Raw genomic sequence first — 12522 nt, forward strand, 5'->3', positions numbered from 1 at the left:
TGTATAAATTAACATTTCACATGATTAATTGGAATACAGGGAAGCTCTAGGAAAACACACCATGTTTAGGATGAGGCTTGTACCTCTCAGTTTGAGAACACAGGGCTTAATGATTAGAAGGTTGAAGCCCAGAGAGGGGAGTGGATTTGTTCAAGGTCACACAGCACGTCCTGGCAGAACTGGACTTGAACCCATACCTCCTGTCTTTCTCTCCTGTCTTCTCCAGGCTTTTCTTTAAAAAAGCCTCTGGTCCTTCTTTCTGGCTTCCCTTTGTTGTTGTGGTTGTTTAGTCGCTCAGTCAGGTCAGACTCTTTATGACCCCATGGACTGCAGCCTGCCAGACTACCTGTCCATGGAATTTTCCAGGCAAAAATACTGGAGTGGGTTGCCATTTGTTTCTCTTTGGCCTCTCTCAATGGGTGGGAGCTGCTCACCTTGGCCTATGCAGGATCATCTGGAGATGGGGGGAGAAGGAGAAAACACGACAGGCAGCCCCGGCTGATCCGTGACCAGTCTGTGTGATAGTAATTGTGTGTGTGCGCGCGCATACACACGCACGCATGGGTGTATTTGGGGGCTGGGTGTGGCTCTGGGCAGCTGTCCTGGAGATGGCATCTGAGCTGGGTGGGGGCTGGGATTCCCCAGATAGCGCAGGGAGCTTGGGGGCTCTGGCTGGTGTCTATACCCTGGAGCACATGCACAGGGAAATAGCTTCTGCGTCTTTCCCTTGTGAGCAGGAAAGCAGGGTCCCTGGGGGCCCCGGGACCCAAGGATTGGTTTAAGGAGGAGAGTCAGAACAGAGGAGGTTTGTCTGGAGCCCTTTTGGAAGGAGGAGGCTGGGACAGCTTTGGGTGAGGTGAGGGTGTGAGACAGTGTGTGTGTATTGGGGGGGTGGTTGGGGAAGGATGAGGCAGGGCCCCCAGTCTCTTCCATGGCTGTATCTTCTATGTTTTTGCCTTGGCCTAGACAAGAATGCTTGACCCGCCCTGGGGTCTCATCCTGGAGGGGGGACAATGAACCTGGAGCAGGCAGTGTGGTGGGCCCAGCCTCCCTCAACTCCACTCAGCCTTCCCACCACCGCCCCCACCCCACCCCCAGGTGCCTCACCAGCCCTGACCTGCCCCACCTGCCACTTTAAATCTCAGAGGCTGCCTGCCCTGCTCCTCCCACCTCAACCAGGCTGCTTATCTGTGTCCTGGGGCAGGGGCGGGGGCACTGGCCCAGCCTCCTGGGTGCTGAGACTCTGTTCCTGGTTTTGGTGCCATGGAACTGGGCAAGCAGCAGGAAGGAAGCTGGGTAAGAGCCTGGGGCGGGGGGTCCTGACCAAACCGTGGTGAGAAACACCAGAGGTGGTGGGACGCCAGGGAGTCAAGGGAGCCTGGGGGGGAGGCTCCACGTCTGGGGTGTAATGAGGGGAGCCGGGGCATGCCTGTACTGTCCTGTCTTCACCTCCAAGGCCCCTGGGAGGTGTCTGGGTGGGCTTTGTATAGGGACAGGGTGGATGGAGGAGTGGCTGGGCCAGGGACCCGCTATGCCGGCAGAGAGCCGAGAGCTGCCAGCAGGTGACGGGGAGCTGGCAGACGGGAGTGAGGACCGCGGCTCAGGCCTCTGGGGCAGGGTGAGCCGGTGTCAGGTCGCCGTGGGCCCCCGAGTCTGTGTTCCGGCCCCGTCTGTGTGGGCGCCCACCCGTCTGTGTGCTAGGCTGTGTTTATCCAAGTGAGTGTGTGCCAGTGTGCGTCCGTGCGTGTCAGGGCTGGTGTCTGTGTGTGCCTGCCTGTTACTGCCGGCCGGGGCTCGTGCTGTGTCCTCGTGTGTCAGCGCTGCTGTGCTGGGGTGTCTCTGTGGGTCCCTGTGTCAGCGTGAGCACCTGAAGTGTTTACCTGTATTCTCATCGTGGTCTTTAGTGAGAACGTGCTCACCAGCGTACACTCCTGAGTGTGTCTCTCTGTGTCCACGGGGACACCCACCTTGGGACAGGATGAGAAGGGAGAGGAGACAGGAAGGCAGGAGGCGCTGGTCACCTGGGCAGGGGGCACAGAGCCTGGCTCCCCTTGCCTGCCTCGGGGGCACCTGCCCTCCCTCCGTCAGCCTCCCCAGACCTCGGGGGGCAGGGCCCTCCTGACTTGATTCTGAGTCCGAGCCCCTGGTGTCTGCGTCCTTGCTCCTGACGAGATGCCAGACCTGGGTCTAGGCAGCCTCCTGGCCCCAGGACCGTCCACTCATGCCTGCTCTGCCCGCCCTTCCAGGAACGCCAGCGCCTGGAGACCATCCTGAACCTGTGCGCCGAGTACAGCCGGGCAGATGGGGAACCCGAGGCCGGGGAGCTGCCCAGCATAGGGGAGGCAGCCGCAGCCTTGGCCCTGGCCGGCCGGAGGCCCTCACGAGGCCTCGCGGTGGGCCCTGGGGCCCCGGGCCGCAGCAGCGAGGAGCCTGGAGGTGCCGCCCAGCGCCTGTGGGAGAGTGTGGAGCGCTCGGATGAGGAGAATCTCAAGGAGGAATGCAGTAGCACTGAGAGCACCCAGCAGGAGGTGGGAGCCAGCCGGCCGGGCCTCGGGCCGGGCGCAGGGCCAGGGCCAGGGCTGCGCGCGGGGCCGGGGGCCGGGGCCAAGCGGGCAGGCATGGGTGGGTACCTCGCCCTGCTAGTGGGCAGTAACAGAAGTTTGGGACACCCAGGAATGAGAGGTGTAGAAATGAGGAGGCAAGGAACAGGGGGAGGTGCTGATGAGTTTCCCAAGCTATAAATATGCTTTATGACCTACCTTTTCCTCGGGGCCCCACCCAGGCCTGGCTCTCAGCAGTGAGTCGTTATTCCTTGCAGCCGTGTTGCTCTCCTTGTAGGGAGGGGAATTTCCTCCTCTCAGTCCAGCTGCTCCTTCTGAGTGTCCTGAGACACAGTGATCCATTTTCTTAGTCTCGTCCTGGGAGGCTCTAGGCTCCCCCAAGCTGATGGCCCCCCTCCCCTCCAGCACGAGGATGCCCCCTGCGCCAAGCTCCAGGGAGAGGTGCTGGCCCTGGAAGAGGAGCGGGCTCAGGTGCTGGGGCGAGTAGAGCAGCTCAAAGTCCGGGTGAAGGAGCTGGAACAGCAGCTGCAGGAGTCGGCCCGAGAGGTGAGAGCAAGGGCCCTGGGCGGGACTCCTCCCAGGCTTGGTGATCACCCCAAGCGTGGCCTGAGCTGCCCTGAGTGGCCTTGACATGGACCCTGCTGTGGCCTGCAGGCTGAAATGGAGCGGGCGCTGCTGCAGGGGGAGAGGGAGGCTGAGCGGGCGCTGCTGCAGAAAGAGCAGAAGGCGGTGGACCAGCTACAGGAGAAGCTGATGACCTTGGAGACGAGCATCCAGAAGGAGAGGGACAAGGTAACCCACAACCTGGCCTGGCTCTGTGCTGGGCGCCAGCGGCCTGGGAGAGGAGGAGAAGTGCCCTTCATCCCTTACCTCATCGTCCATCCCGCAGGGGCAGGGGGCCTTGTCCTCGGTGGAAAGTACCAGCGTGGAGGGTGCTGCCAGGGTCTGGGCTGGTGTCTGGGGTCTCCTCTGCCTGGGTTTCTGTTCTTCCTCTGGGTGCCTGGGTGCCTGCCATTCTGGGCCCTCCGTGCCCCTTCTTGGAAGTGTCGAAGCCCCTTCTTGGGTGGTGAGCACCGCCCAGGGGACCGGTGCTGGGGAGTGATTCAGGTCCAGTCCCTGCATTGGAGGACATCCCCTCCAAGCAGAGCTCTGGGACTCGGGACGTGAACTTTGGGAGATGGCCCTCGAGTCTCTGCTTTCCCTGAGCCTTCAGGATCTGCAGCCTCCCATCCCAGGGGGTCCCAGCTCCTGCCCCTGCCCCTTTCAGATTTCCTGCCAGCCTGCAGGGGCCGCTCCGTCCCACAGGGGCCATGCCAGCCACTCCCAAGATGCCCAACAACGTGCCAAAAGCTCCGAAGTGGAGAGGGGCCACCTCTTTCTGGACTTGACAGTATTTTTCCAAGAATTAATTTTCCTTCTGGATTTTTTGGAGAGTGTCTTCCTCCTGCCTCTCAATTTTGAAGCTCTTAAAAATTCTTTGACCCTCCCATCCTTTTTTATTTTTTTATTTTTTGAGCTTTGGCTCTGGCCCCCAAAACCACACTCCCAAATTCTGTGCCAAATTAACTCCACGCTTACCAACCAGGCCTGCACTAACGCCCTCTCTAACCACTGTCCTGGGCTCTCCGCATGCCCCTAACTGCCAGTACCACCCACCCAGGCAGGGCTGAGCCGTGCCTGCTTTTGCACTAACTCCATGGGCACCTGTGTGCCCTTGGCCTCTCCCGTCTAATGCTGCCTCCTTCCTTTCTTGGTGTGGGACCCCAGGGTTTTGATCAGAAAGGAACGGACAGCGGGTGCAGCTGAATTTTCTCAAGGGGGCATTGGCAGGAGGGGTCCAAGACTGGGGGAGGTTGGCTTGGCTGAGGAGCCTCTCAGCCTGAAGACCTCCTCTCAGTTGGAAAAGCCAGGGTGTGGCCTCCATAGCCTGTTGGCAGTTTCCTACACAGAGGAGAGGCAGGCTGAGCTCCAGCCATCGTCTGCCTTCCCTTCTGAGCACAGGGGTAAGGAGGTCAGTGGTGGTGGCATGGCCGGGGAGGGCGTGGACAGGGTCTCTCTGCCACCCAGTGGCTACCCTTCTGAGTTTTCCTCTGGGGCTTCCCAACTGCAGATACTCCAACCAGAGGGTGGGAAGAAGGGGTAGGCCTCTTCCCTATAGGGCATCGTAGGCTGAATCCAAGCCTGGGGAAGTGCTTGGATCTCAGAAACTGGCCTGATCATGTCCCCCTCTCCTGGATGGGGATGGGGACCTCATGGGACGGAGGGGTGGGTAGAAGAAACATGAGGACTCCGGGGTGATGCTCAGCATTTTAGCAGGAACCTGCCTAGCCTCATTTCTCATTGCACTGGCATTGCCTGGAGGTGTGGACTTTGTCTTCTCTTTGGGCCCAATTATTGAGGTGGTGGTGGTGATGGAGATAGATGGTGGTGGCCATGGTGATGGCAATGGGGAAGGTTCCCTCAGCAGCCCCCGCTCCTCGCCCCCGCCCCCGCCCCAGCCCTTGGCCCCACTCTGGCTTTGGAATCTGAAATCACCGTCTCTCCTCTGCCTGACCTTCAGAGGGGGTGACTCACCAGCCCCCCCCTTCATTCCCCTTCCCGCCCTCAGAGGTGTCATCTCACCCCAGACAGAGCCATCCACCTCCTCTCTGTACCCACTCCTGGGGCTCCTATTACCATGGCGACGGCCGAACTAATTGCAACCCTCGTCCTGCTGAAGTTCAGGCTGCAGTGCCAGCACCCCACCCCCACCCTGGGCAGGAGTGGGGGAGGCCAAGGGGGTTGGGTTGGGGTCCCCTCCGCTGCACTGCCCTAGCTTTAACATCCTCGGCTCGCAATTCACACCCAACCCCTGGATTTAACCTTTACCAATTCTACCCTTTTTTTCCAGGGCTAAATTTTGGTCTCTGGGCAGTGGGAGAAGGGGGCGGAGGGGCGGGGGGGCGCAGGAGCTGGAGGCTCCGGGTTTGTGATGTGGAACCAGCTTTGGCTTTGAGCGGTTTGGAGAGGAAACAGAGGGCCTCTTCGTAGGACCCACCCCCAAACCTCTCTAGTGAGGGGATTACAAGAGACCAACATTTCTGCCCGGACCCACACCCTTGCTTCGGACACCGTCGCCTGCACCTGAGTCCCGTCTCGCACCCCGGCTCCTCGCCTTTCCCAGTCGGCACCTCCTCCTCCTTTTGGCTCTCTCCTCTTTCGGTCCTGCTGCTTCTCTGCTCCCGCCCGCTCGCCCCGCGCCCCGCCCCGCGCCCCCGCGGCCCCGGGCCGGAGTTGAGGAGTGTGTGTTCTGTTTCTCCCCTGTGCCCGCCCCCTCCGCCTCCGGCGACCAGGAGAGGGCGGAGCTGGCCGCGGGACGGAGGCACCTGGAGGCCCGCCAGGCGCTCTACGCCGAGCTCCAGACGCAGCTCGATAACTGCCCCGAGTCAGTGCGGGAACAGTTACAGGAGCAGCTGAGAAGGGTCAGTTTCACCAAGCCCCCCTCCCCGCCCCCGAGGGCCGCCCGCCCGGAAGAGAGGAGCGGTGGGCCGGGAGCGCCCGGGCCCTGCAGTACCTGCCGGACGCCAGGGTCGGTGCTGTGGCTTGGAGGGGACAGGGAAGGATGGGGGGATTGGGGATGGAGGTTCTCCTTTCTGCTGCTGCAGGCCGCGCTGCCCGGGAAAGCGGCAGGGCCTAGCGGAGGAAAGGGGGCAGGGTGGGGGCAGGGCCCCTCCTCCGTTTCCCCGGGTCCGGCCCCCAGAGCTCTCGCCTCTGTGGCCTGGCCTTCCAGGCGCAGAGTGGGATCGTGAGCACCACCCGACCCCCTTTGTCACTGTCATTCAAGGAGGCCGAGGCCCTGGAGACAGAGACGAAGCTCTTCGAGGACTTGGAGTTCCAGCAGCTGGAGCGGGAGAGCCGCGTGGAGGAGGAGCGCGAGCTGGCGGGCCAGGGGCTGCTCCGGAGCAAAGCCGAACTGCTCCGCAGCATCGCCAAGAGGAAGGTGCGCCCGCCCCATCCCTGGCAGTGCCGGCTCGACCTCACCTGGCTGAGCCTGGGTCTCTTCATCTGTAAAACAGGAACAATAACAGGCTGTTGTGAGCATTAAAGGAGATGATGTATGTGGAAACAGCATAGGCTGTGATCATAGTAAGCTCTCGAGGAACAACAATAGACATTGTTTAGAAGCTGTGACACCCCCGGTCCTCTAGTGGAAAGTGGATGGGGCTCACATTCGGAGCTGGGCACTGGCTGGCCCGGGAAGTGAGAGATGCAGATGGAGGACGAGGAGGAGGTGGGTGAAGAGGACGCTTGCCCCTTGTGGAGCTCTCTGTCTGATGGAAGTGCTGGGACACAGACCTGAGATCTGGATATTAGAGCCAGCCCGGGGTCCTAGAAAGGCATCACTTCAGTTCCAGCCACAGCTCAGGCCTGGCTCAGCTGAGCTGTGAAACAAGGGGATTGGGCATTGCATCCATTCTGGTCTAGTCTGATGCTTCAGATGCTATAAAATCAGCTCCTGATCTCAACAAGACCGGGACACGGTGATGGGGTGAGGATGTATTAAGCAAGAGTTAGTGGGTGAGGAGAAGGGATCGGGTGGACCAGGTGTGTTTGCATACATATGTGTGCATGTGCACTTTGCCAGGCTGGAAGGAGTAGGTGGGAGGTGAATGCAGTGAGACTGGGGAAGGGTGTCAAAAAGTGGGGCTTGATGGCTAGTCTGAGTTTAGTGGTAAGTGGGGGAGTCAGTGAACTTCCCCCTGAGTCCAGATCTGTTGCTTCTCTCCCTGAGCTGCTCTGCTTTACAAATACATTTACCTATCAGTGAAATGAGCATAAGGGCACCTGCCTCATAAGAGAGTTAAGTGAAGTAACACATGCAAAGCAAAGCATTTAGCAGTGTTCTTGGGTCCTGACAGGTTCTCAGTAAATGGCGGATCTTGCCCGATTACCACTTGGTCTGCTTCAGTCTCCTTGGACTGACCCCAGATTTAGTACAGCTCCCTTCTTCCCTCCCTTCTCTCCTATATCTTGCTCTTAATGGTGCTAGTTTAAGGCCTCCTCTTTCAGGAAGACCTCCTGGGATAAACACAGCTCATTTGCACTAGCCCCCATCCTTCTCTCTCACTTAATATCTTTTCATTCCCTTTTAGCATGCAATTGTTAAGCCAGGCACTACACTAAGCCCTGTTGGGGATATGGAGACAGAAAAGACACAGAGCCTGTCCTTGGATCATACAGCTGGGGTGGGATCATACAGCTGGTGGTGTTGAGAGATATATATTCACAGGTAGCAGTAATCCAAGGCAAAGAGTGATAGGGAATAATTTGAGCATAGAACAAGGAGCAAAGAAATTGAGTGATAATCAAGGGAGATGTTGGAGAGAAGATAGTGTTAGGTCTGGTCTTGGAGGAGAAGTAAGCTCCTGATTGGTGGAGAAGACAGGACAGCATTCCTGGCAAAAGGCACCGTATAAGAAAGGCCCGGGAGTGTACACCCAAACAGCTGATGGTACAACAGGGCCAAGCTGAGGCACGCCAAAGGCTCAGGGTGGGAGGGAGGCTGGAAAGTCGGTCCAGGTCCAGGAGCCCTTGAGTGCTGGCTGAGGGGTTTGTGCTTTATCCTGTGAGTAGTGAAGAGTCGCTGAAAGATTTTGAGAAGCATGACCTACCCTTATTCATGGATTTAAAGAAAATTATTCAAGTAATATACATTCTGGGCTTTCCTGGTGACTCAGGCATAAAGAATCTGCCTACAAGGCAGGAGATACAGGTTCGATCCCTGGGTCAGGAAGATCCCCTGGAGAAGGGGCTGGAAACCCACTCCATTATTCTTGCCTGGAGAATTCCATGGACAGAGGAGCCTGGCGGGCTACAGTCCATGGGGTTGCAAAGAGTTGGACACGACTGAGCAACTAACACACAATATACATTCCCAAAAGTCTAGGAAATTCAGACAAGCAAACAAGCAAGCCCTTTCAAAGGCCATTTTAGGAAGCTGTTTGTGGCAGTGTAGGGTGGATCAGAAAGGTGAGAGAGTGGAAACAAGGGGCTGGTGAAAGGTCGAGGCCGGGAAAGCAGAGGGCCTGGCTTGGCATGGTGCCAGTGGGTTGAGGACAGGGGTCAGGTGGAGGACCATTCAGCATTTCCAGGATTCAGGACCTGTTGACTTTGGAGGTGGGGGCATGAGGGGTTTAGGAACTTCAGTTCTGGCTGGTGTGCCTGGTGGCCCAGGGCTCCCTGATCGAGGGGTGAGAGAAGGAGCTGACCACAGCAGCCTGCGTTTTCTGGGGGTGAGAGGCTGAGCGGAAGTGCTGGTTGATTCCCTTCACCCAAGCTTGGGCTGCCTCACCCATTGTTCCCATCCTCTCCAGGAGCGCCTGGCAGTCCTGGACAGTCAGGCTGGGCAGATCCGGTCCCAGGCTGTGCAGGAGTCAGAACGCCTTGCCAGAGATAAGAATGCCGCCCTGCAGCTGCTGCAGAAGGTAGCCCCGTCAGACTGGGAGTGAGGGGGGAGGAGGGTCGGGGAGGGGCTGGGGGAGTGGGAGGTGAGTGCAGGGTGCTGGGTGGAGACTGGCCAGCCGTGTGGGATCCCCCTTTATTTGGGGCTTCTTGCTTCATTCCCACTCCTGATTCTGCCGCTTTGGACTTGCAGGAGAAGGAGAAACTGGCTATGCTGGAAAGAAGATACCACTCGCTCACAGGTGGCCGGCCTTTCCCAAAGACCACGTCCACCCTCAAAGAGGTAACGTGGTTGGGTCAGCCCGAGCCTCATGAGCCCAAGGGTCTCCTGGGAGGTTCTGGAGAAACATGTGGCACCTTCACCCCAGTGGCTGAGGTCTAGTGTGGGGACACTTTCCTGAACTGGAAAGATGTAGCAGGAATGGCCCTGAGGTCCGGTATCGGATCCTCCATGGCTACCAGCTGGCTGCCTTTCAGCTTCCTCTCTGGCTCCCAGGAGCCTGCTGATCTTAACATTTTGGGTGGGGAAGATGGCAGCTCAGGATGGGGCCGGGCAGACCCAATTTGAGGGGGAGTGTAGGGATCTCGGGGTCCTGATCTTGGAGCTCCCTGGGCTTCTGTCTAGAGCTGGGCTGTGGGCTCAGACGTGGGCATTGAGGCTCCTTCAGCTGTTCTTCCCTGAGTCTTTGCACGCCTGGCGTGTGAGGTCCCAGCAGGACATGCCTGGTTTTCTGCCTCACTGCACAAGCAAGTTAGGCCTCGGGTGGGGTGGCTGGGCTGAGTGTGAGGGATGAGGCCCCTCACCTGTACCCTCTCTGTAGGCCAACCTGCTCATCTCTGAGTCCTCAGAGGTGGGGCTGGGGATGGCAGCTCTGGGCCCCTTCCCAGAGTCTTCTCAGGCTGGGGCCTTCTCTGTTCCCTTAACCCCACCTGCTTCTACTCAGCTCTGCCTCAAAGCGCAAGAGGTAATCACAGATCACTGCCTGTCTGCCTGCTTGATGAGCTTCTGCCCTCGACTCCTCCCACCGGCCCCGCTGAAGGGCAAGTGGCAGTAATCCTTTGTCCGGCCAGTGGTTCCATAGGTGGCTGGGCAGCTCATGCAAAAGTCAGAGCATCAATTTGCATATCAATTTGCATATATTCTGCATGCCATTCATCAGTTCCCACAACACACTGGACCTTCCAGCTCACTTCCCTGTTCTGTGACCTCTGGAGGACAGTCTGCCTCTGGAGCTAGACCAGGGTGGGCTCCCCTGGGTGGGGCAGGCTTAGGATCCCGGGCTTTGATTCCGCATGCATTTTGGGTGCCTGCTGTGTCCTCCAGACCTGGACAAACTCAGGATTCTAAGGATATGCTCAGGGAATATGACAGTGCCTGTCTTTCCACCCCACGATCTACTGTGTGAGCATCTTTCCAAGTCCTAACCTTTGGGCAGTGGGCACGCTTATCTGCCGGGGCTTTTAGCCGCTCCCTGCTCAGGTCTCTTTCTCAGGGTCCACCTTGCTCAGGCGCTCGTGGTGCCTCCACCCCCACCCTTCCAGCTCCTGGAGCTCCAGCAGGTGGGGTGTGAGAGGCCCATGGGAATGGTGTGGCTGGTGCTCAAGTAGTGCATGTGTGTGCCCCACTGGGGATGCCCAAGGTGTTGGAGACAGAAGGGTGCTCTGGGAGCTGCGTCCTGATCCCTGGTGGGCTCATGACTTCTTCACCTGCCCCTCGCCAAGGGCAAACCCAGGAATGGGCGATCAGGGGGCCCATTCAGGGCCTATCCAGGCCCTGCAGCAGGGCCTGGATGTCAGGGCAGCCTCATAAGTGAAGGTCAAGAAGAGCCTTCCCTGCAAGTCCCAGTGGTCAGGACTCTCGCTGCCGAGGCCATGGGTTCAATCCCTGGCTGGGGAACTAATATTCCACAAGCTGTGCAGTGTGGCCAAAAAAAAAAAAAAGCCTTCAGATAGTTCTGCCTGCCCTTTTCTGCCCTCCCTCCAACCCCCCTGACAGCCCTCTGTGGCCACAGCGAGCTCCCCACCCCTGCTTTGGATTTTGTGTTGAATGGCGTGACGTGTGGTGGCTGGTGCCTGGTGGAGTCCTGTTAACCTGTTCTCTGCCCGTCCCTCCCCTCGCACCGGGCGCCCTAGGAGTATGTGAGCCTGGCAGAGGTTCTCTACCTGTGCTCCCGCTTGGACCCCCATGCTTCTGCCACTTCCCCCAGCGCACTCGCTCAACCCCTGCCCGACAGTGAGGTACCAGCCACCGAGTGAGCCCACCTGTACCCGCGGGCCTGCTCGTGGGTGCCCTGCATCGCCCCAGGGTGTGGGGCAGTGGGTGGGCAGCAGGGTCTGTTTTCAGCAGTGACGGAGAAGGGCCGCTGGCGTAAGGGGAGCTGGGAGCAGTTCCCACTCTTGCGTTCTCAGCTCCTGAGGGCTCAAGGAGGGAAGGCCTTCCGCTCTAGCGTGAGGGCCTCCTGCTGAGAGGACCCTGGCTTTCCCGGGCTCTGCAGGCCTCCCCGGCTCCTACCCTTGGGCAGGGCCATTTCTTGGGTTCCAGTCACATTAACCTTTTGTATTCCCTCCCGTGTCCGGCCTTCCCCCAAGTACGTGACGCTTGAGCAGCTAAAGGCGATGTGGGGCAGCTCCCTGGTGCCCCCGGCCCCCGCGCCGGGCCTGCCTCCCTGGGCCCCTGCCTCCCAGGACCTGGTTCCCACCTCCTGCCTTCCTCTCGCGCTGCCCTCTTCCTCCTCCTTCGCTTCTGTCACGCCTTCGCCCCAGGTTGGTGGTCTGTGCCCCCGCCGCCCATGCAGCCCACTCGCGGCGTGGCTCTGTGTGTGCTTCCCCCCCATGCCATGGTGCCTCCACCCGCGGCCGGCCCCAGGGGAGCGCTGTGTGCCGGGCGGGCTGTGGCCGGCTGGCCTCGTGGTTGGCGTAGTCCGTGCCTGTGGTCTGGGAGCTGTGCCCTGTTTCTCTTTGCCTTTAGCGCGTTCATGGCAACTGTGTTCTCACTGTGTTTTCTTCTCTTTATGCTCTCCTTTCTCCCGTCCTCCCTGTTTCCCTTCCCTTCCTGTCTCCCCGATAATGGCCTGCCTTGACCTGTCCTCCGACCTTGCCCTTTCTTCGCCCTTTCCTTCCTCCTCCTCCTCCCTCCGCTCCCCTCGTTTCTTGATTTCCTGACCTCTTTCTCTCCATCCTTGCCCTCCCGTCCCCTGTCCTCCTCCCCCGTGCCCCCTCCAGATGGAGAAGCTGCTGCTCCCCGCTGTAGACTTAGAGCAGTGGTACCAGGAGCTGATGGCCGGGCTGGGGACGGGCCCTGCTGCCGCCTCCCCTCGCTCCTCCCCCCCGCCTCTGCCCGCCAAAGCTTCCCGCCAGCTGCAGGTAACCCGTCCCTCACTGCCCAGCCCTGCTCCTCTCTGCTCTGGGTACCTCCTGCCGACCCTTCAGCCGCACAGATGGCGGGGGACTAATCTAGCCAGTGCAGCAGGGGCCTCTGGACCCTGAGCGGGCGGCCGTCCTGACCCTCAGGGCATGGAGG

General features: G+C 59.6%; 1 protein-coding gene across 12 annotated transcripts in view; it reads left to right on the top strand.

The window, feature by feature from the left end:
- Positions 1–12522, top strand: part of PHLDB1 (pleckstrin homology like domain family B member 1) — a 47832-nt gene that overhangs the window by 19518 nt on the left and 15792 nt on the right. For 2 of the 12 annotated variants that reach the window (XM_043900647.1, XM_043900652.1), the window contains exons 7-16: positions 2247–2528; positions 2967–3107; positions 3216–3353; positions 5894–6022; positions 6385–6540; positions 8915–9025; positions 9196–9285; positions 9824–9967; positions 11592–11765; positions 12225–12365. In XM_043900647.1, the coding sequence (XP_043756582.1) occupies positions 2247–2528; positions 2967–3107; positions 3216–3353; positions 5894–6022; positions 6385–6540; positions 8915–9025; positions 9196–9285; positions 9824–9967; positions 11592–11765; positions 12225–12365 (1506 nt within the window). The remainder of the gene's footprint in view (positions 1–2246; positions 2529–2966; positions 3108–3215; positions 3354–5893; positions 6023–6384; positions 6541–8914; positions 9026–9195; positions 9286–9823; positions 9968–11591; positions 11766–12224; positions 12366–12522) is intronic. The other 10 variants (XM_043900670.1, XM_043900677.1, XM_043900688.1 and 7 more) reach the window with 6 other exon arrangements.

This window comes from Cervus elaphus, chromosome 1 (assembly GCF_910594005.1).
Source record: "Cervus elaphus chromosome 1, mCerEla1.1, whole genome shotgun sequence".
NCBI lineage: Eukaryota > Metazoa > Chordata > Mammalia > Artiodactyla > Cervidae > Cervus > Cervus elaphus.